General features: G+C 40.4%; 1 protein-coding gene across 1 annotated transcript in view; it reads left to right on the top strand.

Annotated features, from left to right (window-relative positions):
• The window catches only part of LOC139218465 (transcription factor 4-like), a 196,184-nt gene that overhangs the window by 157,522 nt on the left and 11,173 nt on the right, over window positions 1-27,489 (top strand). The window contains exons 9-15 of the mRNA XM_070850028.1: window positions 5,179-5,284; window positions 6,642-6,790; window positions 8,052-8,199; window positions 13,977-14,047; window positions 14,251-14,329; window positions 16,683-16,762; window positions 17,682-17,891. Of these exons, the coding sequence (XP_070706129.1) occupies window positions 5,179-5,284; window positions 6,642-6,790; window positions 8,052-8,199; window positions 13,977-14,047; window positions 14,251-14,329; window positions 16,683-16,762; window positions 17,682-17,891 (843 nt within the window). The remainder of the gene's footprint in view (window positions 1-5,178; window positions 5,285-6,641; window positions 6,791-8,051; window positions 8,200-13,976; window positions 14,048-14,250; window positions 14,330-16,682; window positions 16,763-17,681; window positions 17,892-27,489) is intronic.

Here is a 27,489-nt window from a genome sequence, read left to right as displayed (position 1 = left end):
CTGTGGTGATGGTTTGCGTCCTTTCTGTAAATTTGGTGTAAATGTGACCTCTTTCATAGTTTTCTGACTGTGAACCAGACTAATAAGCAGTTTGATGTTGTCAGTTTGGTCACATGACAATATTTTGAACACATTTTAGACTAAGCAGCTGAATGATTCATTTGTTTCCATTAATATATCTACCTGTTTTCCTTGATATTAATTTTCCCATTGGAAAAAGAGTGAAGAGCGTGAATATCTAAAAAACAGTTACAGGTGTTTGATCAGAAAACAAGACATGATTGAAATGTTCCTCTATTAGATTAAATCTATTGGAATCTTCCTCTCATTTTTTCTCTCTAATTAAAGTTCAGCTGCAGTGTCTGTTGTGTTTGTACCCATTTTTCAGGTCAGTGAGTTACACAGCTGGTTGCTCTGAATGCGTTTTGTGTGTTTTGTAAGCTCCATAAGGAATCAGTTTTTAGTGGTATGTGTCTTTATTTTACCGTCTTGCTGCCGGGGGTGACGCAGAGCGAAGCTTTGATGAAATCTGTGATGTTCTGTGAGGATTCAATGCGTCAACCATCACGCCACAGGGAGAGGTTACACAACCGCTTCTACTGGATTCTGTCAGGGTTTGTACTGCGCTGCAGGTGATCCAGAGCTCCTCCACTGGTTTCTGTGTGGAGCATCTGTCATGGTTCTGGTTCAACTGGTTTCAATGCGGCTCTGGTTCCATTGTATTTCAGGGAAATGCTGCTCTTGTGGTACAAATCATAATTTTACAACTGGTTCCACTGGTGTTGGTCTGTTTTATTACGTTTTTGGTACTGAGAACCAGTTTTGTGTTTTCTTTGCACCGATAAGTGGTTTAACTGGTTTCTAATATGTTTCTATTGTTGCTCAGAGATGTGTTTGAGCAGAATAGGTTCTGTTTCTACTACAGATCCGAAGTGGTTCCACTGAGTTCAGAAAACTAGTTTAACACCTATTCAGTGTTGATAAGAAACTGATGTCACTGGTTTGCATTATGTTTCTGTCATGGTTTCTATTGAGGTATAGTGCATAATTTTACACATCTGGTTCAATTTGTTTCTTCTGTCTTCCTGTCACAGTACTCCAAACTTTATTCTTATTGTCACTTTGCAGAATTAGTACCCTGTGTTGGTTTCTGCCTTTCTATCACTGCAGGGGGAACTGATTCAACCAGTTTCTATGTGGTCCCCATACAGAACACAACTGGTCAGATTCATTTCTATCATTTCTCTACTGTAGCACAGAGATTTGGGTGATTATACTGTATATTAAATGCTGATAAACACCTGATTCGCCTGGTGTCTATTAGTTTTCTATCAGAGGAGAAATGCTAATATTTCCAACTCATTCACACACAGTAACTGTTTGACATATAAACAAGTGAGCAGGGTTTTTGTTGGAATACCCAACTGAGACGTGTTATGAAAAATAGCTGCATATGAAGGTTATTGATTGGACATACACTGGTTTTTATTGTGGTTCTCACAATTTTTCTCTGGTTTGTGGTTTGCCAGTTGTCAGCAAAATGACAACACTGTTGAGGGTTTCACTGATTGGCTCAAGGTCCACTCGCTAACTGTGGGAATACTGATACTGCTGTGTGTGTGTGTGTGTGTGTGTGTTACAGAATGCAGGAAGTGAGGTTGTTATTGTGTCTCTCTACATTCCTCAGACTTGAACACTCTCTGCACCTGTTCCTGTCTATCTAACGTAACGTGCGCACATGCACACACAAATCACAGCCTTTCGTCACCAGTCTAGCAACAGATTGAATGGGAAAATATGCCGTCACGACATGAGACATAAATCAAAATATTTTCAACAGGAACAACACAAGGGTGTGTGTGTGTGTGTGTGTGTGTGTGTGCATTTTCTTATACAGGCTTTGGGTCAAAAAATGTGGTTTTATCATCAGAGCACAAATTCAGTTCTCAGAGGGAAAGAGGAGGAGGAGGAGGAAGTTTGCGGGGATTTTAGTTTAGCTCTAATGACATCTACAGACACTGTGTGTGTGTGAGAGAATGTGTATGTGTGTGTGTGTGTGTGAGAGAGAGAGAGTTAGGACAGTGAAAGATTTGGATCCCTAAAAGTCCTGCAAGGTGCATTGTTGGAAGATACTGACTTCTCCCAGCTGATTAGCTTCTCTTAGTACCTTGCATCTGTTCTATCTGATCTATTTAAGTTTGCGTGTCTGCCAGTTTGTGTGTGTGTGTGCAGGTGGGGTAGAGGGAGATTTGACTGGGTAGCTTCCTGTCCTCAGCCTTACATTCCCACAGTTCCCAGTGTTCCCTGCTCCTCAGACATCCTGATAGTTGTGGTGTTTATCGCTGTGTCGACGTCTTTCCTCGAACACGATCATTTCAGGAAATACACACACTCGACACTAGGCTCCGCTCTGGAATGCATATTCTACTTTCCAGAAGTAACTGTGTAACACACGACTGTGAACACATGGAGTGATTTAACTTTTCATTTTGGTGAATATATACATTCTTTGGATCATTTTTTTTTATCATTCCTTAACATTCAGCATCAAGTTTGCCTTATTTCCAACATTACATGATGATGCAGTTGAAGCAGAGTTTAATTTGATAAGTTTGCATTCCATTAAAGAATGAGGATTTCTCAAAATATATATGGCACAGCAGCCATATATTCAGCATCGATATTTAATTCCATAATAGGGAAAGGTTATGGAAAGGTCCTGGTTAGGGTTCTTTGACATGACACAAAGTCCAGTCTCCTGTTGTAGAACTGGATTCACCACACACCCACCTACCACACCAACGTCCACACCCTTCCTTTCCAACTTCCTGTAAAGTCAGACTATGCATCCCACAAAAATCCAGGCTCTAAGTCTTATTTTAGACTGTGCTCTAAAGAATTACTACACCCAGGCTAAAACTCTTGCTTGTGCGATTATGTAATAACTGCCTCATGCGCTGTCCATAACCTACACCTCACATCACATCATCTGACAATGGTACATCACAGCTGTGGTGTGGTCACAAGTGAAGCAGTCATACCTGACCATACCTAGTAGGCATGTTGAGTGTAATCAGAAGTAAAAGTGGGTTTTCATAGAGACTGGTGCAACGATACACAAGATATAGAGTGTGGTTGATGTTTAAAAGCATGGAGTGGAGGTGAAGGGAGACTGGCTACATTCCTTTCCATATAGTGTTCACTTTTGGATGTTGCCTTCCCATGAATCATGGGTGGAATCCCAATGCTGTACCTCCCAAAGGCGTCCATGCTTTGGTTATATTCTCGTCCTCATTTAATCCCCTGTTCCATTCCTGGGAACCAGAGGGGCTCTCATTGTTCATGTTGCAAAGTTTATCACCAGCAGAGACATCAATGGAAGACCACATGCTAAAGTGGAACTGACTGCTGTCACCATCTATCTGATATCTTTCTTTGTTCCGTCCAGTTTTACGCCTCTACACACCTGGCTATTTGCTGCAGAAGAAATGTACAAGTGAATGACAGTTCACAGACTCTCAGATTCCTCTTTAGACTCTCAGTGTGGTCCCATCGTGTCCTGAAGATCTTTACCTTTAAGATTACAGGACTGTAACACAAAAGAAATCAGTGCCAGTTTTTCCCCGTCAGAAGTAAAAGCTGAAAGCTTGAGCAAATCAGCTTTTGGTGATTTGAAAAAAATTGTCACAAGGTTTCTGTTTGACATAAACTGTTTTAGGCTGTTTTCTGCTTTTAATAATTTCTCTCAGGGAGTGTGGAAAATGAGATGATGGTTTTTATAATGCCCCCAAGTGTTTGATTTTTTTCCATCTTTCCCTTTTGTTTCTTCTGTCTGTCTTTTATCACATCTGTGTTTCATCCATATGCAAATACTTTAAGTTAACAAAGCAGCCCATGTCTTTTTAAGGGGATTGAGGTAGATTAGGTGTAGCTGTGGAGCGGGTTTTTTATTTTGATGTGAATCAGTGGGGGAGACAGAGAGAGAGGAGAGCGCTTTCAACAGCTGTTCCAGGGTTTGCGTCATGCGGCGCGAGCTAGCGTCATGGCTGAATGTTAGCACGCTATACACACACACACACACACACACACTCGCAGAGGCATGCTGTGGGGACCCCCAGTTGAAGGCATGACCAAACACAGGCATTGTTTTCTCATGCAGCCGCTGTGTTGCTGAGGAAGAACGTCACCTGTTTTGAGTGATGACAGGCTGCCTGTTCTGCTTGCAGTCTCACGTTTTACTACATGTTATCTGCATGACTGCCGCTGCTTCCCATCTGAGAGGAGTCGCTGAGAAAATCACTGCTTTGTCCCTCTGTTAGTCATCAAACTAGTCTGAGTGGAGTGGAGCACCAACTGAAAATGTGTTGTGTCTGTTTTACATGTTAGAAACCGTTACTCAGTATTGGTGGTGGGCATCGTAGATGCAACTGATGCGGTTACCGTGGCTACCACTGTAGCTTTTATTTTTGACAGAGATCAAGTGTGCAGTTATCTTAATTTTACAAAATAAAACAACAACCATTGTCTTAATCTTATTTTAAAGTGACCCTAAAAAAATCAAAAATTCTACCTTGGAATTTGTCTGTTTTTCTTTTTTCCTTTTTAAAAAGTGCCAATTAATAAACTTTGAAAAAGTTAAAAAGTTAAATTAACAAATGTAAAAATGTTAATTTAAATGTTTAAATGTTCTGCTTATTGTATAAAATGTAAAACTAAAAAAAACTTTATGAGCTAATTTCAAATAATTTTAAATTAATAACAAACGAGCTTTTTTTACAATATAAATGTAAATACATATAACGTTTTATAACAAAATAATGAATTGCAGACTTATATGTGCATTAATTCAACAAAGTTCCTAGAGCAGCTGCCACATTTTTTCCAGATTGAAAATCCAAAGCAAAGGCCATGCTCATCCAGACAGGTATAGAAAGGGTTGACGTTGATGTCTGAGTTAAGCAGAAAAGTGTCAATCATCTGTTATAGCCCACTAAAAAAGATTCGTCTGAAATGGTTCTGTCTGAAGTTGGTTTCTGCCGAGCCTCAAAGAGGAAGATGAGAGAATGGAAGTTTTTGGCAAGTTGCGTGTGGCTGGGAGCTTTTGTTAAGAACGGGTTGTGTTTTGATCAGAGTGCAGACGTCTGAATGACGCTGTGTGTTTCTGTCTTTGTGTTGCAGGTGTACGCTCCATCTGCCAGTACAGCCGACTACAACAGGGACTCACCGGGTTATCCCTCCTCCAAACCTCCCAGCTCTGGATTCCCAAGCTCATTCTTCATGCCAGGTATTCACACACACACACACACACACACACAGCCTGTCCCTCATCAAACCTCCCTGCAGCGTACTCCTGGGCTCATTGTGGATCACAGACAAAAGATTTAAGTCGTACAGTTTATTAATTATTATTAGTTATTGTAAAACAACAACACGTGCTTGTGCTTTTGGCGAAAGCATTAAAAGTAAAAAGGTGTCCTACCATATTATAACATAACAGAGAAAGTCAAGATGTTTCCTCCTCTGAGATGATTGTATTTTGTATTGTGTGTATACACACTTGAGTGTTTTATTGCACTTTGCTATCTACACTCCGACGCAGGGAAGAGAGAGTTGTTTTACAGTTTGTTAGCAGCTAGTTTGGTTACGTTTGTTTCACCTGCAAAGGTTAACTTTACCGGAAGTGATTCTGTGGCTACCTGCAGTTTAATGCAGTGATGTACAGAGGTACAGTAGTTGAACTTTTTGGACCAGAACGTTGCTTCAGGCATCCTATTACATGACTTGACTGGAAGACACCTGTCAATCAAACAAGTGATTTCTGTGGATGCACAGTTGGTGGTTGCCAATGTGTGTCCGGCTGTTGACTTAACATTTGGAGCCAATCTGCACAGTAGCTATCAGAGTTGTGCCGTACATCAAGGTCTCGCCCACACACCCAGATCACGGTTTAGGATTAGCTGTCAATCGTGGTGTTACACCCCCTTTTTTATATCATCAAATAACTAAATGCAACCTAACTTATCAGAAAATCAACACCTGAACATACATCAGGGTGATAACAAGTATCTAAAATGACAGAAACCATGTTTGTGGAATTTATATATATTTTTGTTGTTGATTTTTTTCGTTTGGCACATGTTCCAATCCGCTAACTGGGAGGGGCTTATGATTTTTACTGCCGCCAACCCCCACCTTGTTATGATGACATAAGACTGCAAGCGAGTCTTTCCAGTGTCTAATGACTGCAAACAGTGAATGCTGAGACTGATTCCAACTGTCTCTTTTTCCCTCTCACCTGGATGTCTTTCAAGGATACACACACACTTCCAAAACAAATTGCACAGACATGAAACAAGGTAAAAACGGTGCCAGGAATCAGGTTTGTCCGGCATAAATCTGCGTCAACTGGGTTATTCTTAAACCTGAAGTAAACCAGGTGTCCCAATTATATGGTTGTTCTCTGAAATCAGATTATTGCATAAGGTGGGTCACATTACTAAACTGCATGTCAACACACTGAGTCCCAGTAAGGTTTGATGGGAGAGAGAAACTTGTGGGCTGCACAGAGATGAAACTGACCTCAGACCAGCATACAGCGAATAATATGTACCGCTCTCCCTCTCTGTGCGTCTCTCTATCAGATGGTCACCACAGTGGTGACCCCTGGAGCAGCAGTAGTAGCAGTATGAGCCAGCAGGGTTACCACGGCAGCATGCTGGCGGGCGGGAACTCGGCCCATGGCCCCGCCCAGAGCTCCTCCTACTGTGGGATTCACCCTCACGACAGATTGGTGAGTAGAGCTGTCAATCACAGTGTATGCTAACACTGAAAAGGTTGTGACACAGGTTATACTCACTCTACAGACTAAATGTAGTTTACATACACAACTTGGGTAAAATAACTAACAAGAAAGTAAGTTGCTTGGTCTTTATGGCCTCCTATGGATATTTTAGTCGTAATTATACAAACAAAATGATCTTTCTTTTGTGCGCTGTACATTTCCTCCTAGAATTCAGAATATTATTGTGTTATATGTAGGAAAAAAGTGCATTGTTAACATACATTTGTATGCAACATGTTCATATATTTGAGGATAATGGTACTTCTGTAGAAGTTCTGCACATAAGTTCATTCTTGACCTTCAAATAGTAATTTAATCAAAAAGAACTGCTTCTCACAAGTCCATATAATAATCAGAAATAGCTAGTATCATGACCTTGAAGACTTTTGTTTTGTTTGTTTGATTGTTTTTTGTGTTAACTTGTCCAGTACGGGTGAACCACATTCTGTTGATGGGCTCAAACATCTTAGGGCAGCCCTGAAAATACTTGTACATAATACTGAAAGAACACGGTAACTCATGGCAAAAAAGGTTCAACTGAATCCATTTTTGACAAAATGTTGAAAGGCAGATGGTGGTTTTCAGGTCAATGACATGACAAACCACACTGAGAAACAACAATTTAAGTACTCAAGTAACTGAAGCTATGGTAAGTAGTTTATTAAAAGTTATAGGATTTAAAATACAGTCACAACCCTGGCGAAGTCTAGGGCTGACATCCTCTGTTTGGTTGGTCAGTATGCTCTTCTCCGACATTATCATCGGTTGAACAAGTGTTGGTGTTACTTTCATAAGGAGAGAAGCCTCTTAATCCAGTGTTTTTGTGTATTAATCGTGCTAATTCACCACTGGTGGAGGACTGGAGCTGGATGAGGGGAGTGATTGATGTGTTTTTTGATTGGTTGAAGTTTAGGTGGAATTTCAGTCAACCATGCTTTTCTTCAGTCTTAGTAAAGCCGTAGATTTATGAGAAGCAAACATCTGTTAAATATGTCTGTGCTCAGTAGTATATGACAAACATTTATAAATTGTACACAAATGTGAAGCTGCAAAACCATCTAAGGTTGTGAGATTTTAAACTACTAAGAGCTCTGTGTAATTATTCATGTTTATTGCCACTGCCTTTTATTTTTTATTCTTTTCTCATGTACTCCTGTTTTGCAGTAGTTTGTCCTTTTCTTGTTAAGGTTTTGCTTTGTTCTCCCTGCAGAGCTACCCGTCACACTCGTCTGCAGATATCAGCTCCAGCCTTCCTCCAATGTCCAGCTTCCACCGAGGGGGAGGGAGCGGGGGCGGGGGCAATCACTACAGCACCGCCTCTTGCACCACCTCCACCAATGGCACAGACAGCATCATGGGTAAGACACCTTGTGCGTTTGTGTCTTGCTCTTCTATCAGTAAGTGCACGATAGCATCCTTAACCGCAAAGACATCTGCTGTCAATCAGTCGGTGATGTAGCTGATGCTGCTAATTAACTCAAGAAGAAAACCATCCATTCTACTTGCGACATCTTGAGTTTGATGATGTTGATGCAGATTTAGAAGACGACACTTTTTTTTTTTTTTTTTTTTACACGATTGGATGAAATGAAGAAAACAGAGAAAATGAAAAGGCTTTAAGGGATGGCACTTTGGTCCAGACACAAATATCTTAAAAACTATTGGGATGAATAGCTGGAACTTTTGCATGGACATTCAGAGGATGAATCCTACTGACATCTGGTTCACACAGTCATGTCCCACTCAGGATGGGCCACAATACTTCAGTTTATGACCAGATACACAACACCCAATGTGTCCTGAAGGACTTGACTTTTGACCTTAGACTTTTTCCCAAAGATTTAACAAGCTCTGCTGTCTTTAATTCTTATTATAAACAATCTGCAGCACCTTTTATTCATTGATTGTGAGTGGATAAAATGATTTTCCTGTGAAAGTAACTGATCATTTAGACTTTTCTCATCCAGGAGAGATGCCTTGTTGCGTTTGTATGTTGACTCCACAGATTATCTACTTGCAGTTACTACTTAAAAGAAAACTTTACTTCCTCCGTTCCAGTCAGAAGACAACATCAGTTCGACCACATTTTAATTTACCACCGCACGACCAGTTAGAAGTGCCACTGCTGTGATTATACTCAGATGATTTACACCACTTAAGAAGTAAACTTCACTGTCAGGGGAGAAGGCAGGCAGGCAGTCAGAAACTGAATATAACAGCTTGACCTTGACATCACTGACACACATGCACACACACAGCATGCCATATGGACCCCTTACTTTGAGTCCCATAGAACAAATAGGACAGCAATAAGAAACAGACTGAAAGTTTGTTTTCATGGGAATACATCTCCAACATTCCACAAAGATATCACACACACACACACACACACACACGGGCCACAGCAGATGAGTGTAAACACAAGATGAACCTAATAAAAAACACGATGCTGTTGTTTAAATATAAACATATGATACTGGTGTGCGCACACATGAACGCTGAGACGCGGACGCACAGTTTTTAAAGCCATTTTTCTGCCTCAGTCTGACTTTGTTCCAGTAAACAAGTGACTGAATTCTCTTTGCAGAGTAGAGCAGCTGTGGTCGCTGTGGATTCATGTCAGTTACAGCTGATCTTAATGAAGAAAGTGTGAAAATGTTCATAGAAACTCACTACACCTCTGTCCATATTACCAATATGTTTCACACTCAATGGTGATAATTCTTATTGTTGTTTACTTACTGCCTCTCTGATCAATCTATTGTTATATATATATTTGTACATATTTTGGTGTCTAAATGAGTTTTATATACAAAAAAGTAGATCTCTTCAGTTGGAAACTGTGAAACGGGCTGCAGTGTAAATCTTTGAGACAGCTGCACTCATCAAAGTACATCCACTAAAAATGTTTTTTTACCACTGACTGTTCTTGTAAGCGTCCAACAACATTATGGGAAGGAACCCTACAGGGATAGACCTTTTTGTTAAAGAGTAAGAACCGTGCTGTTTTTCATAGGGAAGCTGGTGAGGGATCATGTCTTTGTCACTGCACCAGTGATATGACAGACTGAAGTAAACTCAAAAATTCAGCATGCAGTCTTAAAATAATGCTTGATTTATTATTGTGCTGTGCAGTGCAGTGCTCAGAGGAAAGAGAGGAGCTACTGGCAGCTGCAAATAACTCAGTGTGGTAACTGGACATTTTAAGCCCGGAGCAAATGACGAGTATGGAGACACAAAGCAAGAAACTAAACTAAAAAAACGAAATGGGTAAAAAACTAAATAACTGATTTCATTGTAATTTTAAAGTATATAAAGAAGTGTAATATAAAGGTACAACTAATAGTGTAAAATGTATATAGCACAACATAAAATTACTAGATTTTAATTACTAGATTTTACTCTTTGAAGAGGCGAGGGGACACGGACAGAAAAACACAAAAATCTGTTTCATCTCCTGAATGCTCTCCTCCTTTGCAGCTATAAGCTCTCATTTATGAAAAAGATTTTCTCCTGCACATGTTCTAAATTATGCATCAAGTCAGGATACAAGTGTGTGTGTGTGTGTGTGTGTGTGTGTGTGTGTGTGTGTGTGTGTGTGTGTGTGTGTGTGCATAACAGTAATCCCTTGGATGGTTTACTAGGCCAGTGGTATGGCGTGAGTGAGACATGAGGCTTTAACCCCAAAACATATGCTGCTTCCTGCCTCTCTCTCTCTCTCTCTTTCTATCTCTCCTCATCTCTCTCCCCCTTCTCTCACTCTCTTTCTTTCCCTCTAACAGCTTAAAGAAGTCCAGTCCTGCCAATTTCTGTAATGGATTCATTTGCCATGAAAGGATGTGTTTTTGCTTTGCTGTGTCTGTGTGGCGTGCACGATTCTAACTTGTGTGTGCGAGCGTAAACTTTCCATCTGGGATCTGCTATCAGGAGAGATGAGCTGTGAGCATGTCAGAGTCTCACTGCTTCAGTGTGTGTGTGTGTGTGTGTGTGTGTGTGTGTGTGTGTGTGTGTGGGCGCTCATCTGGTCTTGTGAGGTCACTTCCTTCCTCCCTGGCCTCTGTGCTCTTCAAGTGTGTGAAACAGATTTAGTTGTATTGAAGTCCTGCATTTGCACACACACATACACACAGAGTCAGTCAGTTACAGTGTGAAGAAATGTAAATTTAGGTGTCGTTTCCTATTGAATTCTGTCAAACCACCGTATGTAACTGCAAAGTTATGGAGCAAAATCAACCAATTTCAGTGGCAATACAAGGACAAAAAAGAAATTACAATTCATGAAAGTAACAGAATTGGGTTTTTTTTAAAAGGATCAGTATTAATGGATATCTGTTCCTGGTTTAAGTGTGGAATGGATGGACTGAAAGTGTACGAATAGACAGAATTTAAAAGTTTGGGCTGATGGACGATGCATGATCCGTACCATCGTAACATCCAAATTTAACATTGTGACCCCTCCGCCTGGTCTATGCCTGCCAAGTGCAGCCTGCAACACACACGCCCACCAACACCGCTAACACCCGCCAAAAGCCAGATACAGGTTGATTTTCTGTTTGGCAAGTAAAATCTCATTACAGAAAGTGCAATAAAAGCTTTGTGATTAAAAAGCCAATAAGAGTAATTTATCAAAACATTTAGCGCCTTAGAACTGATGAATATTTATTCAAAGAAATGTCAGCCATAGAGCACAATTATAATTTATTATGATTATTATCATACCTCCATGCACCTGAGGAAAAACAGCTTTTTTATCAGACTGTTTACCGCCCAGTGAAAGCATGTTTTCATTTAGGCGCAAAACTAAAAAAAATATTTTTTCACCCTTTCAACTCTATGATAGAAATACCAAAATCCCAATACCACAATTCATCACATTTAACTAAATAAACAAAAAGATACTGATACAGAACAACTGTTAATCTAGAAACATGAATAAAATACTTCATACTCCATAAGTTATTTGAACAGTATTTCGCCCCCTTTCTGACAAGCTAGGGCTACCAATGGATCCCCCCAGTTTCTTATACCCATATCTTCACTTAGCTTAAAAACCTTGCAGCAATGGCTAGGCATGGGCTTGTCTGTGGGCCATCTATTATCATTGGGTAAATTAAAATTGAATATAATAATAATTAATATCTAATATCCATCTATTCATTGTCTATACCGCTTATCCTTAAGGGGTGCTGGAGCCAATTCCAGCTGACTTTGGGTGAGAGGCGGCATACACAACACATAGAGACAAGCAACCATTCGCACTCACACCTACAGGTCATCGTCTCTGGACTTTGGGAGGAAGCCGAAGTACCCAGAGAAAACCCACACAAGCACAGGGAGAACATAGACTCCACATAGAAAGGTTCAAGGCTCACGGAAAGTATTCAGACCCCTTCACTTTTTCCACATTTTGTTATGTTACAGCCTTATTCCAAAATGGATTAAATTCTTTTTTTTCCCTCATCAATCTACGCACAATACCCCATAATGACAAAGTGAAAAAAGTTTTTTAGAAATTTTTGCAAATGTATTAAAAATAAAAAACTGAAATATCACATGTACATAAGTATTCACACCCTTTGCTATGACACTCAAACTGAGCTCAGGTGCATCCTGTTTCCACTGATCATCCTTGAGATGTTTCTACAACTTGACTGGAGTCCACCTGTGGTAAATTCAATTGATTGGACTTGATTTGGAAAGCCACACACCTGTCTATATAAGGTCCCACAGCTGACAGTGCATGTCAGAGCAGAAACCAAGCCATGAAGTCAAAGGAATTGTCTGTAGACCTCCGAGACAGGATTGTATCGAGGCACAGATCTGGGGAAGGGTACAGAAAAATTTCTGCAGCATTGAAGGTCCCGAAGAGCACAGTGACCTCCATCATTCGTAAATGGAAGAAGTTCAGAACCACCAGGACTCTTCCTAGAGCTGGCCGCCCGTCCAAACTGAGCAATCGGGGGAGAAGGGCCTTGGTCAGGGAGGTGACCAAGAACCCAATGGTCACTCTGACAGAGCTCCAGCGTTACTCTGAGGAAATGGGAGAACCTTCCAGAAGGACAACCATCTCTGCAGCACTCCACCAATCAGGCCTTTATGGTAGAGTGGCCAGACGGAAGCCTCTCCTCAGTAAAAGGCACATGACAACCCACTTGGAGTTTGCCAAAAGGCACCTAAACGACTCTCAGACCATGAGAAACAAGATTCTCTGGTCTGATGAAACCAAGATAGAACTATTTGGCCTGAATGCCAAGTGTCACGTCTGGAGGAAACCAGGCACCGCTCATCACCTGGCAAATACCATCCCTACGGTGAAAGTGCAGAGACATCCTGGATGAAAACCTGCTCTAGAGCGCTCAGGATCTCAGACTGGGGCGACGGTTCACCTTCCAACAGGACAATGACCCGAAGCACACAGCCAAGATAACGAAGGAGTGGCTTCGGGACAAGTCTGTGAATGTCCTTGAGTGGCCCAGCCAGAGCCCAGACTTGAACCCCATTGAACATCTCTGGAAAGACCTGAAAATAGCTGTGCAGCGACACTCCCCATCTAACCTGACAGAGCTTGAGAGGATCTGCAGAGAAGAATGGGAAAAACACCCCAAATGCAGGTGTGCCAAGCTTGTAGCATCATACCCAAGAAGACTTGAGGCTGTAATCGCTGCCAAAAGTGCCTCAACAAAGTACTGAATAAAGGGTGTGAATACTTATGTACATGTGATATTTCAGTTTTTTATTTTTAATACATTTGCAAAAATTTCTAAAAAACTTTTTTCACTTTGTCATTATGGGGTATTGTGTGTAGATTGATGAGGAAAAAAAAGAATTTAATCCATTTTGGAATAAGGCTGTAACATAACAAAATGTGGAAAAAGTGAAGGGGTCTGAATACTTTCCGTACCCACTGTACATACATAAAATAGTATGAAATAATAATTTTACCTTTATAGAAGTAGCTGATAAGATGAGCCCCCTCCCACCCAACAACGATATCATTGTCCATCGTGGATGTTTCAGTGTGGACATCAAACATTCTTATTTACAAAAATGTGTCCCTCTTGTCCCCCTGTGTGTGTGTGTGTGTGTGTTGTTTGTGTGTTTGTGTTTGTGCGTGTGTGTGTGTATGTGTCCACAGCTAACCGCGCACAGTGCTCGGCAGCCAGCAGCTCTCAGACAGGAGATGCCTTAGGGAAAGCACTCGCATCCGTAAGTGCAACACACACAAACACACACATACAGATGTGAGAGACCTGTTTTGTATTTTATCAATGTAGAATTATTTAATAATTTATGCTGCTTCATTATTTTATGTTCTATTCAAGTCTTTTCAAGAATTTCTTGTGACTTTTGGAGTCTATGATCTATGTAAAGCCTTTTTTTTCTCCTGACTCATATTCTTATTGTTTCAGATCTACTCTCCGGACCACACGAACAACAGCTTCTCGTCCAATCCCTCCACCCCAGTCGGCTCCCCACCCTCCCTCACAGGTAGCACAGGACATGCACCCTCCAATCACAACGCACCAGCTACATTCTAGCAGAACCAACAAGCACACATGGAAAAAGCAGAGCTGACTGGGAGTCGCAATTCTCAAAAATCTCAAAAATTATTTGAAACTCAAGGACATGACACTCGACTTGGTCTTTTTCCAAATGACTTACAGCTCTGGGGAGAAGAAGAGTAAGAAATGGGAGAGCAAATATTAACAACGAAGTTATTTAAACAAACAAAAAATATATGCTATATATTTTTGTTTAATGATTTAAATGAAATTCTACTTTTCAAGTACAATCTCTTGACATAAAACAAGACCACAAAAACACATTAATAATAGCTGTGTCTCCTTGCCATCCCCCTCCTCCTCCTCGTCTTATTTCCACCAATTACTCCTCCTCCCAGCTGATATTGTAAACTCTCCCTGCTCCTTAAAGTGAAAAATGACTTTTCCTAATAATAGTTGTGTCAAATTTGTCTCTAATTGTCGCTGCTACACACACCGTTTGATATTTCTGTGCCGCCCCTTGTGACTGATAGCTTTAATTACGAGCACCACTTCGACAAATCGTTCACAAACCTACCGGCTCTGCAAACATGAGCCCCCTCCCCTCTTCCTTCTCCTCCTCCCCGTCATTATAGCTGCCTGGGATATTGCCTGCTAAACCGTAATTGGTGTTTATCATTGTGTCAGAGTAACTCCACTTTTTACAAATTAGAAATGAAGCCTATTAGAGCAAACTACATGCAAATTGTTATCCAAGGCTAATTCTGCGAGGGTGTTTTACAGTGTTGGACTCGGAATAATTTACCCTGCCGTTTAATACATATATTTGTATTTGCACATGAATGTACCCAGGTGATTATTCATTAATTAGCATATGGAAATGAGCATGTAATATGAATAAAGGAGAGGGGAGAGAAGAAAGACAAAATGGGAAGACAATTAAAAAAAAGAGAAACAAGAGCTAATGAGATGAGATCAGAGTTACAAGGGAGAGATCAGCGGTGAGGGCAGTGGGGAGGTGAGAGGAGGAGAACAGAAATGGAGGAGTAAGAAAAAAAATAAAGGAGAGGAGAGAAACTGGAAGAATGAGAAGAGAAGAGAATAAAGGAAAGGAGAGGAAACAAAAGGGTAGAGACGAGAAGCACAAATGAGGCAAGCATAGGAGGAACCCAAGGAATGGATGAGAGATGAGGAGAGTAAACGAGTGAAGAAAATAAGAGGTGAGACGAGAAAACCGTGGGATATGGCAGAGTCATAGGAAGAAAAAAAGGGGGAATGAATCTGAAATGAGAAGAGAAGATGAAAACAAGAGGAGGAGATGACACGAATTAGGGGGAAAAAAAAAGAAGCGATCCATGCTGGGCGCTCTACCTGCCTTGGCAGGTTTCATGGATTAAAATTTAACAGACAACAACATGAACACTTCCTTCGCCTGATAGGATGATAGCAGTACTCACTGGGCTGACATCATTTTACTTGTGTACTGGCACCTTTTTTTTTAAAAATTCAAGCTCTGTGTGAAGTGAGGCTTTAACAAGATGTCGCTGTGATTTCTTCTTTGTAAATTATGTGTCAAAAAAAAAAGACGCTGAAACCTACTTGTTGGAAAGGAACTATAAGCTTGTCGCGCGTCAGAAACCCAAACGCCGTCAAAAGGGCCTCCATATTCCAGAGCCTCATATTAATGTAAATTCAAGCCATTCTCCGTCTCTCCTCTTTCTACCAGCTAATGAGACCTGTCGATTCAGATACAACCCTTCAGAGCGACAATGAACACAAAAGCAGGACAGAACAGAGACACAAAGCTTGTTTATTCTGCAGAGGGCCCATGCTAATCAACCACTTGTACCTTTTCAGAAACAAAAGCCTGATATTAGCATGTTTGCTATGAGATATGAGTTGGTTTGTTCTTGTCTTTTCTCCCTCATCCCTGTGTTTATTATGTCCGAGCACCACGAGTGGATCCGATGAGAGACTCCTCGTGTGTGAAGACGTTTTGTCTGGTGTTTGGCACTGTACATCGAGAGCTTTCTTTCTTCCACTTATAAAAGGAGAGGAGGTTTTGTCTCTAATCCACACACAGACATCCATCTATTTTCTGTGCACACTTGCCCTGTGCAAGGTCAACGGGGGGGATGGAGCCCATCCCAGCATGCACTGTGTCAGAGGCGGCAGGTTGGCACTCAAGCAAGCATGCAGATGAAGGGATGTTACTTTGAGCTTAACTATTTTTCCAACTCCCAGACCAGTTCTCTGAATCCTGTCGTGCATCCTCCCACTGACACCCCCTTGCTCCCTATCGCCTCTCCTGATGATGTCTCCTGTCTCCTCTCTCCTAGCTGCCAGTTCAGCTGTCTGGTCGAGGAACGGTGGACAGGGAGCGTCATCGCCAAACTATGAGGCTCCACTGCACTCTCTGGTATGCATGCACACATGCACATAACCACATTGTGTACATGTCTAAAATATACAACATATTGGTTTTACAGGGTCAGTTTATCCAAAACGTTCTCATACTTACACAGGAGCTGTGTCTTAACTCAGGGGTCGCGTACCGTACGTAGTGTGCCAGTGATGATTGGATTTTTTCCAAAAAGACATAACTGTCCTCTCACTGGCAATAAAGCATCTCCATTTTCTCTCAGGTCAAACTAAAACATAAAATTGATATTTCTGGTACCATTTCTATTGTATTGTATCTTCTATTCTATTTGATTGTCAACTGGAGCTGTCAAGGTTGCTAGGCAATAGGAGCGGTGCTTCTGTCACGCAAGGGTAAGGGTGGGAACAGCTGGTGACGCAAAAAGGAAATCCTCCGTAGGCCAGACGGCCTCATTTAACAGCGCTCGCATCGCGCTTTGAAGAATGCGGCCGTTGAATTAAGACGCAGCTAGTGTGTGTGCTCATAGTAATGAAGGAACATGTTATCCAGTACAACAGTGTGGCTCACTGATGTGTTTTTAATAGTTTTTGGACAACAATGGAGCTCTTTGGCACAGAGGAAGGAGATATATCAGGTTTTGGATGCATACACAATAGTTGTTATTAGGATACTTTTATTATTGCTGGTTTCTGTCTTTTCATTGGATATATTGACAATAAGAAAGATATAGTGCAGGTAAAGACCCAGTGACATCATATCACTCATAATCCCTATAATCTTTTTGATAAATCACAGGGATCATGATGTCCAGGGTGCATGACCAGCTTTTTGTTTCATACACACTAAACCTTAGAATGACTGTCAGAGCCGCTTCAGTTTTCACTTTACAGACACAGATAAGGAAAGAAAACTCCAGGAAGTTTCTCATCTCTCTGTTTGTCCCTTCGTTCTGCAGCAAAGTCGTATCGAAGACCGTCTGGAGCGTTTGGACGATGCCATCCACGTACTGCGGAGCCACGCCGTGGGGCCATCGACGGGTATGACCAGCGGGCACGGTGAAATGCACAACCTCATCGGGGCGGCACATACGCACAACGGCGCTATGGGCGCTCTGAGCAGTGGGTACGGGACGGGACTGCTGTCGGCCAACAGACACTCCCTCATGGTAGGACCTGAAAGCATGTTCTTCTACTATAGGAATGAGTGGAAGGGTGATGCCGTGGATAGGAGGAGCAGCACAGAAACCCAAGTAATTTAAGTTAACAGTGCCCTCAGAATAGAAAATATTCTATAGTCTAGAGAGATTTGTTTGTATCGAACAAAACAAAGTTAAGAATTCCTAAAAGAAGCTAATAAAGCTAGTAAAAGATGAAGATCAAACTTGGATAATAGTAATGGTGCGGGGTTTCAACAGGAAGGCTGTGATAGATGGATGGATGGATGGATGGATGGATGGATTTGTTGGTGAATAAACATTATTATTTTGGGGGATAAAAGATGAAATCATCTTAAAAGATAGAGGACTTTGTTGATTTTCCCCCTTTGCAGTGGATTTTAATTGACGAATTGGCACATGACCTGACTTCACACGGCTGGAAAACATTAAGTGGTGAATCACTGAAAAGAAAATACTTTTTCTGCATTTGTCGATTTTAACTGGGTGATAGTGGGAAGAAAAGCAACTGTATATCCACAGGCACTGTCAAACATCAGTTTATGTGCTGTATCATTTAAGTTGAGGTCAAAAGGGATAATATGAAAAAGGAACAGCAGAGGAGTAATGGGAGGACGAGAAAGAGGAGAGGAGCAAAGAGGAGGTTGAAAATATGAAGTAAGACAGCAGTAATGTTTTCCATATTTAATTTTGGCTTTTTTTGTTAACTTGAAACAATAAACATAAAGAACCAAACAGCTGTGTGACATAAGGAGGTGTAGGAGGGCGAGAGAGAGAGAGAGAGAGAGAGAGAGAGAGAGTGTTATAAAACACAGCCAGAATAAACACATTCAGATTTCTGGACATGTTCAGTCAGACCTACTTTGTTTATTTGTGCTTAAAGTTTGTGCATATTCACATGTAGACACACACACACACACACACACACACACACACACACACACACCAGATGTTCATACAAACTCAACACACAAGACACTGCGCACAGCGTCACAACCTCTTCAACACTTCTCTCTCTGTACAAAAACTTGGCCAGAGCCTTTGTGACGTACTCCATCAGGCCTCTGAAGGTACGTTTTGACTCTTCCCCCGGCGTTTTCGTTTTGTCCCTGTAATGAACACCGCTGCCTCTAGGGGGCGCTGGCAGCGGTTTTCTACTTGTTATCACCACTGTTTAAGTATTTACTTTGAAGTATTGTTTTCTAATCGGAGAGCACCTGTAGAGGTGTGTGTGTGTGTGTGTGTGTGTGTGTGTGTGCCAGCTCCCACAGAGATTATGTCATTCTCACGCATATCTGTCCAGCTGTCTCTCTCTCTCTCTCTCTCTCTCTCTCTCTCTCTCTCTCTTTCTGCACATCTCTCTCCCACCTTGGTTTATCTCCCTTACTTGTGTATTTCTGGTGTGTTTCCTACCTCCTCAGTCTTAAAGGCACCAGTTTTGGATTAATAGTGAATGAAATATTATGCGAATGGTCTCACCTCACAGAAAAACATCCTCAACTCCTGCAGCTCTCCATTTTAGTTTTACGGCACATGTGTGATTTAAATGTTACTCTAGAGAAATTAGACTCGACTGAATTAGTTTCACTTTGCTGTAAGTTGGATAAAATTTTGATAGAAGACATTTCTTCTTCTTCTCAGTCCGTGCACGAGAAGAAATTCCTGTTTTACCCCTAAATTCTGAAGTCAAGGGAAATGTTGAAGTTGTGAGAAACATGATAAGATGATGTGACACTTTCTGCCAAGATGTGACAAGAGTTAAAAGAAGAGAACAAAGCACTGAGTTTAGATTCATGATGTAATTTTAGGTTTGTGGCAGAGAAAATCCTTAAGATTTAAGGGAGGTACTTACAAACTACTTCAAAAGTTTCACTTGGAGGTGCTTTGATAGACTTTTCTGGCCTGTGGACAGCTCCAGAGACAAATTTGGCATTCAGCTTTATGAAGTGACCCGAGGTTTAGCCCAGGAAAAGAGTTCAAGTTTAACATTTAAAGGGTAATATTTTTACAAAACACTCACTGGAGTTTAATCTTGAAATCATTCCAAACACATTTCTGACTTGTTTTTATACGTTTCCAAGTTGAAGTGAAAGATCTGCTGAAAAACACTGTTATAAACACTGTTATTATTTTAAAGCACACACACACACACACACAGAAGCTCATAAATTGCTCCTTGTGTTGTCATTAGGGCTTGTGTATGTGTGTGTGTGTGTGTGTTTATTCAGGCGCTGGACTATTGGCTGATAGAAAAACAGACGCATTAAGACTGAAAACACAGCAGCTCTATAATAGGGTTTTTCCAGGGGTCCAGGTTGGTCTGGTTTAGCCTTGCCGTGCCAAGCCAAGCCCTGATTCCACTACAGCCTCACAGCAGGGGGTAGCCAGGCCAAGCCGCGCTGCTGTGCTCCTGCTTTCACATATCAGCCCTATTTTGCTGTTTACTGGTGGCTTTCAGGCATATTGGAGCTAAATATGCAAAACTGAAGCAAACTGAAGCGTTCCAGCTGTTTCCTCTTCACATTAAAAGCATTTAAAAGCTTTCAATGCTTTTATTGTGAAGAAGTTATGAGAAATGGAGTGTGTCTATCGCAGAGCCAGCGGAGCTTCATTCGTAGAGCCATTCTTCAGTAAAAACAGGTCTAATCAACCTGATATGGACATATTGTGCGCCATTCATTCAACCGATAGGTTTTAAATGTCACAGGGAGGAACAGAGCAAACAGGAAGTGAGCTGAAAGAGCTGCAGCGACAGGCTCTTACTGTGGTTTGTGACCAGCTCACCTCCAACATGTCATCAGGGTAAACAGCTTGCTGTGCTGTGCAGTGTAAAACACTCTCAGCATTGGCAACAACACAACAGCAACACTGTGAAAAAACCCTGTGACACACACACACACACACACACACTGCCTTATACATATCCTGGAGTGTGTGTGTGTGTCTACATCACACTAGGAGGACACAAACCTGACAGCCCACACATTGGGGTTTCACCTCTACAGAGAAGTTAAATTGGAGGAGTTGCTCGTTCCAGAAGTAGTTTCCGCCAATGATCTCCTCAATATTCCTCAGTGTAGACACAGAGGAGTCATGTGCATGATTTAACAATGCAAGGTTTTCTGTTCTGTTCATCAGTCCGAATTGTTTCAGTGTAATTTATGAGAAGTCTTTTACTTTGTGTGAGCTTGGTGTGGCTGATGGCTACGTTACCATCAATAGGTCTGATACCTTTTCTGAACCCTATCATCAGTAAAAAAAACACATTACACCATTCTGCAAACCACTGAATTCTGTTGTCCTGACAACAGTTTTGGTGCTTGCTTTCTATGATACACACATACAGTTTGGTTAACAATAGAGGAAGACTGTGGTTGTGGAAAATAAACTATGGTTAAGACATAGTTACATGGTTGGGCAACTGAAACACTTGGCTAAGGTAAGGGAAAGATTGGTGTTATGGTTCAGTGCAAAATGGACACAACCTGGTTTTAAATCAGCAAATTAAGTTCATTAAAGAATAAACAAACAACATGAATGTGGCATTTAGTGCCCAATTTTCACACTTTGCAGTAATCAATACTCAGATTTATGGATGTATTTCAACTTGTGCCACACACACTGTGTGTGTAGTGTAAACAGGAAGTTTGAACCACGGAAAATAGAATGAATAAAGTGAGAGGAAGGAGTGATGTCATTTCTAGACTTTTTCCTGTTTTTTCATGCATACATTCACTGTCTCTGGCTCCCATTATAAGTCTTCTCTTTCTTTCCCTCTTCTTCCTCTCTCTTTTATCATTTTGATCTTTCTTTACTTTTCTATCTTCCTTTTTCATGCCCCTTTCTACTTTTCCAATGTTCTTTTTTTTCTTTCTTTATGGTGTCCTATGGTTTTGTTTCTTTTTTATATCTGTTCTCCTTACAGATGTTGCTTTCTCTCTCTCCTTCTCTCCCCTCTCCTCTCTCATCTGCTGTGTTTCTATGGTCATATGCACACATTTTCTCCCTTATTGACACATATTTTATTACATATTTACTTTACTTTCTGTCTTTTTTGTTTTCATCATCATGTCTTGATGTCCTTATTTTCTCTCACTTTTCCCTCCGTCTCTCTCTTTCTCTGTCAGACACAAACACACACACACACACACACACACACACAGATACACACAGCTGTATGTAGTTTGGCAGTGCAGGGCTGAGACGCCTGCAGGCTGAGGTCATAACTCTGGGAAAACAGGTGGTAAACTGATGCAGGAGAGAGAGAGGGCAAGAGACATATACATAGACATGAATTCATCAAACACAAACTCAAATACATAAATGCATGAATGCAGAATTAAATACAACATATGTTCTTTCTCTTTTCACATGTTTATGCACAAATCATTACAGTCAATCATTAGAAGTAACTTGTTCAAAAATAGAAATAGAGGAGAAAGCAAAAATAAAAAAAAGGACATTGTGTTCTAAATGTAAAATTATTATCAATGTGTACTCCTGTCTGCCTCTGATGGTGTGTTTAAGTCACGCTAGGGTGCAGGGTGACTCTAAAGAGAGGGGAAAGGTTAAGGGATAACCCCTCTCTCTCTCTGTCTCTCTCCATTAAGCAGTGTTACAGTAAGTGAAATGGATCATAATCTGCATCTCTGTGCTGAAAAACATGCTAATGCCTTTTAATACTCTGCATCTCCTCTTTTCTCTGTCACTAAATTTGCCCCTAAGCTGATGGAAATCTACTGTTGCCCATTTACCTCCACTTTAATAACAATAATAATAGTAACAATAATAATAAGAATACGCTTCAGTGCCACAGCATACAGTGATATTTTGGATGGTAGCATGCATCTAAAAAATGCCTGAAAGCTGTTATAGCAGCAGATTACTGCCCCCATGGTTCTGAAACGACAGTTTAGTTATGACAGACGGCTGTAATGTTGAGGTATCCACATACATTTTGCCATGTAGCATAAATGAAACAGCAGGCTGAAACGACAAGTTCTTAAATGTGTTTAATTTATTTGTCACATTTAATGCAGTAGTCATGTTTATTCATGTTTTTGTTCTAATTAGATCGCTATGCTCCTAATATAGTCGGTGATGTAATGCTAAACAGAAACATGAGCTCTGACCTTCAGCTGGTGATCATCGTAAAGCCACAAACATCAAGCAAAAAACAAGAGTGTTCTCAGAAAAGCATTCATTTTGGTTTTATTCATCTTAAAACGTATTCACATACTTACTAATGATTTGATAAATGCGGGCCATTGTGTTTTCCTCAACTTAAGCGTTCCTGAAAGAATAAATTACAGCGCTATATGTTAATATCCAGCACTATAATATGTTAATGCTGTTTTAGTGCGGTCCACCTTCACAGCTTGTATTCGTACGCTGTATGAAATGAATATTTATGGGGAAAAGAGGTTGAGAAATGAGGTTATGATCATTGCATATCTGTGCCGACCATGCATGAAGATGATTAGATAAATAAACTTTAATGGCAGTCATAATTGGTTGATACAACATTATTTTGTGTCTCAACCTGAGTTTTAGTATCTCAACCCTAGTGTGGAGTACGGAGGACCAAGTGAGACAAAAAACAAATAGATAAATTTTTTTCGACTATTAACCTCTTACCAATGTCCTGAATGAAGCTTCACACGCAACTGGAATAGGTAACAGTGCATCTGTATAGAAATATAGATGTGACAAAACATTAATAAATGATAGTAAATTAAGATTACTATATGTAAAATATATAAATATATTCCCATAACATACTGTATATATAAATGTATTCGTAAAATCTGTCTTATATGTAAAAATACTTTTGAAAAACATATGTAGAAAAATATAAGTAGAAATATTAAATCAAAATAATAGTATAATGAATTGAAACATAAAAATGTTATTATGATGCACATGTTGGGTAGGTACATTTGTCTTTCCATTGGCTTATGCGGTTAAAAACGTACTAATTTGATATTATTGTGTTTTAAATATTTCTCATGTTTGACAATATAAAGTCCACATGACAAGAGATATAAATATACATTTGAATAAGTTCTCACTTACTTCATTCAGTATAACTAGATCAGCCAGATGCATTTTGCTCAGAAATGTTCTTCCTCGTAACAACATTTTTCCAAATGACATATTCCCAGTGCCTCCTTCTTTCTTTTTCCATATTTTCCTGTTTCATTTTTCATTTTTCATTGACATTTTACTCAACAGAAGAGTCTGTTGTCTCTCACTCTATGCATTACACAGAAAAAAAACATACATATCACGCCACTGGAAACTGTTGCTACATTTTTCCTCCCATGGAAGTCCAACTTCAACACTGGGCTGTGTGTGTGTGTGTGTGTGTGTGTGTGTGTTGATGTGTGCTACAGCAGGTGCTTTCTGTCAAGTGTTCAGTTTGCACAGAGGAGAGACTGTGCAGTTGAAAGAATGTTCCACTGTATGTGTGTGTGTGTGTGTTAAAAGTAGATCAATGTAGACTCCAGTCCAGTTTGTTTAAACTATATCACTTTCACAGAAATGCATTACATTGACAAATTATGCTCCTGCATAAGTGAAGTATTTCTTAATGAGTGATTTAACATATCCTAATATAAGACCTTCATGATCATGAAACAGATCGTGTAGATACTTTTGTTAACTACTTGTTAAATACCGTGAAAAAATGCCATTGATCATCGGCAACAAATGGACAGATTTCCACTGAATTTTGCTGTGAACATGCTGCTCATGCTGCCCAGAGGATGATTTCACAGGAAATATCTAATGGTCATATTTTCTGGAAGTTTTCAGATTACATTCCTGCTCCTTTACATTTTAATGACCTTTCTTTAGCATCATCACCAGGACAAACTTTAAGTTCTTCCTCATGTAGATGAGTCTGTATTCATATAGCGCCTTTCTAGTCATTTCGACTACTCAAAGCCATTTTACATCACATCATCATTCACACATCATTCACACAGGAGGAATCTAGGTTGGAGGAGACTATTCTTTCACACACATTCACACACTGAAGCTGCTTCAGGAGCAAGTTGGGGTTCAGTGTCTGGCCCAAGGACACTTTGACATGCTGACTTAGAGGAGCAGAGCATCAAACCACCGGCCTTCCGATTGATGGACGACCCACTCTACCTCTGAGCCACAGCTGTAGCAAGTAGCATTATGCTAAATTGACTGTAGAGTTATAAAATCATGCCATGTGGTGACTCTATGTTTGGGAAATTTTCAAACTGGACTTCTTGCTTCATATTACATCTCCTCCATTCCTCTGCTGCTCTGCTACAGAGATGTGTGTTTTCGTACTGCAACAATAATTGAAAACGACAAACGGAAATTGCTGAAAATCCGTCTAATATGGGGTGAAATATTACAATTTACTGAGTTAGTAAATTGACAGAGTTTATTCTTCTCTCAGACGTGTTACTGCAGCAGCAGAGACAGACTTGTCCTTACTGTTTACAACTGCATGACAAATGTGTGTGTGTGTGTGTGTGTGTGTCATCTCTTGACCCAGAAATTCCGTTCTTTTTCTCCGTCTTCTTCCTGTGTAATCAGCTCACTCTCTCTCTCCTGCACACACATTTTAAATGAATACACTTCCCAATGATCAACAGCATTGCAGATGACAGCTACTCAGCGCCTCCTCCTCTATCTCCTGCTCTGGCTCTTCCTTTTGTTTTTTTCAATCTGCTTTATTGGAATGACATTTAGACTGAACAAAAGTTTTAAAAGACCATTAAAACAAAGTATAGAAATAATGTATATCCCCTGCCATGTAGCATTATTTATGCTGTAATTCTGTACCTACTGTATATGGCTGGGCTTTAAACTTCAATACTTTCTCAGTACCAACCGAAATTTTGGAAGGCCTTTGAAACACCAACATGGAGAGTTGCTGTCTTCAAGGACTCTCTGACATCTGTTTTTCTCAGAGTTGGCTGCTGAACAGATGCTTTTTAAAAATCAAATAATAATACAACAATATTCCTCCTAACTCTTCACAAAATTTCAGACGCAAAGTCTTGTGAATGCGATGCTTTCCAGCTGTCAAAAAACAAATCACAGATGTCCGAGTGTCCTTGAATGCAACTGAAAAAATCTGAACAAACCAAAACAAATGTGAACAAAAATGATCTAATTTTACTCGCTGATAGAAAAATCAAAGCATTTCACTGATGCTTCCATATTGTTATTGGCTGCATGATTAGGCTTATCTGTCATCCAATCAGACATCTTGAACCTGAGGGATGGTGGGTAAGTGGGCGTGGCTGTGCTTCATGGTGACTATCTGAGCTACACCATCAGTTTATGTGTAATTTATTTATATTTTTCTCCTCCGTCTGTCTCCTCGTCTTCCCTCCTCATTGAACTAAATTAAGCAAGAGAGAAGGAAGGCTCGTTAAAATATAAAAGCCCTCCATTAAAAATGTAAGCCACCCCTCTCTGTCTCCCTCTCTGCTGCCATTTTACATTTGGGAATCCAGGCGGTGATGAAAGGCAGAGAACAGAAAGAAAGACGTGAGGCATATAATAAATAAGGGAGTAAACAGACGTATAGACGGATGGACGGAGGACGCTCAGTATGAAACATGCACATGCACACAGAGACACACACACACATGCATGATGGCAAGCCGGTCGACATTTTGTGATATTTACATGGAGCAAGAGGGCAGTTTGGCATGTGGTGGGCAAGACCTCGCTGTCAGCCAGCTGGATTAACAGACAGACAGAGGGATTTGATTTTCAAAACAACTTCATTCACACTACAGTTATCATACAATACATCAAAAAAGTGAAAGGAGATAATATCTGTACATCACACGTCATATGTTATCTGAAACTAACAAAGTGCATCAGAATAATCTTTCTCTATGTGTGTTTGACCTGCTATAATCATGAAAACATTTGCTAAGTTCACAAAAAGGAAACCTCTCCCCTCTATCTCATATACTCAACAGTCAAATCAGGCAACTGTGTTTGGGCCCCAGACCCGAAGGATTCCAAAGTTCACTGTCAGCTGGTTGTAATGGTCTGATAAATTGAAATTTTGTTAGAGAGCTGGCACCACAATCAACTAAGACAGGTTCTATACCAGCTGTTTTGTTTGAGGGTCACAGTGTAGTTCATCAATCTTTAGTGCATGTAGTTTGTATTATGGTCACATTCTTACACGAAGGTGTGCATAAATTAAATTAACACAAACTGATGTTCTGATGAAATCTGATGTTGAGCTAATTGAGGTCTGTTTGGAAACGTGATTGAACCAATCAGAGGTTTGCTAAAGAGGAATAGGTGTTGGGCTCTAGCCTACGACTGAATATGTTTAAAAAAAAGTTCTAAAAAAAGCCTTTTGTGTCTCCAGAGAGAGCTGGGGAAAGTCTGATAAATGGCCTCAAGTGATGTCACCTGAGTCAGAGTTTGGCAGGGCTGAAGACTTGTTTGTTTGAAAATGTTTGAAAATGGAAAAAAAAAATCTGGGGGGGTGGAGACACTACATTAGCCACTACTAGCACAGCACGCATAAACCGCAACCGAACTGCTGCATTGTGGGTAATGTAGG

Source organism: Pempheris klunzingeri, chromosome 19 (assembly GCF_042242105.1).
Source record: "Pempheris klunzingeri isolate RE-2024b chromosome 19, fPemKlu1.hap1, whole genome shotgun sequence".
Classification (NCBI taxonomy): Eukaryota; Metazoa; Chordata; class Actinopteri; order Acropomatiformes; family Pempheridae; genus Pempheris; species Pempheris klunzingeri.
The sequence above is the reverse complement of the archived record's forward strand: the minus strand, read 5'-3'. Positions and strand labels throughout refer to the sequence as shown.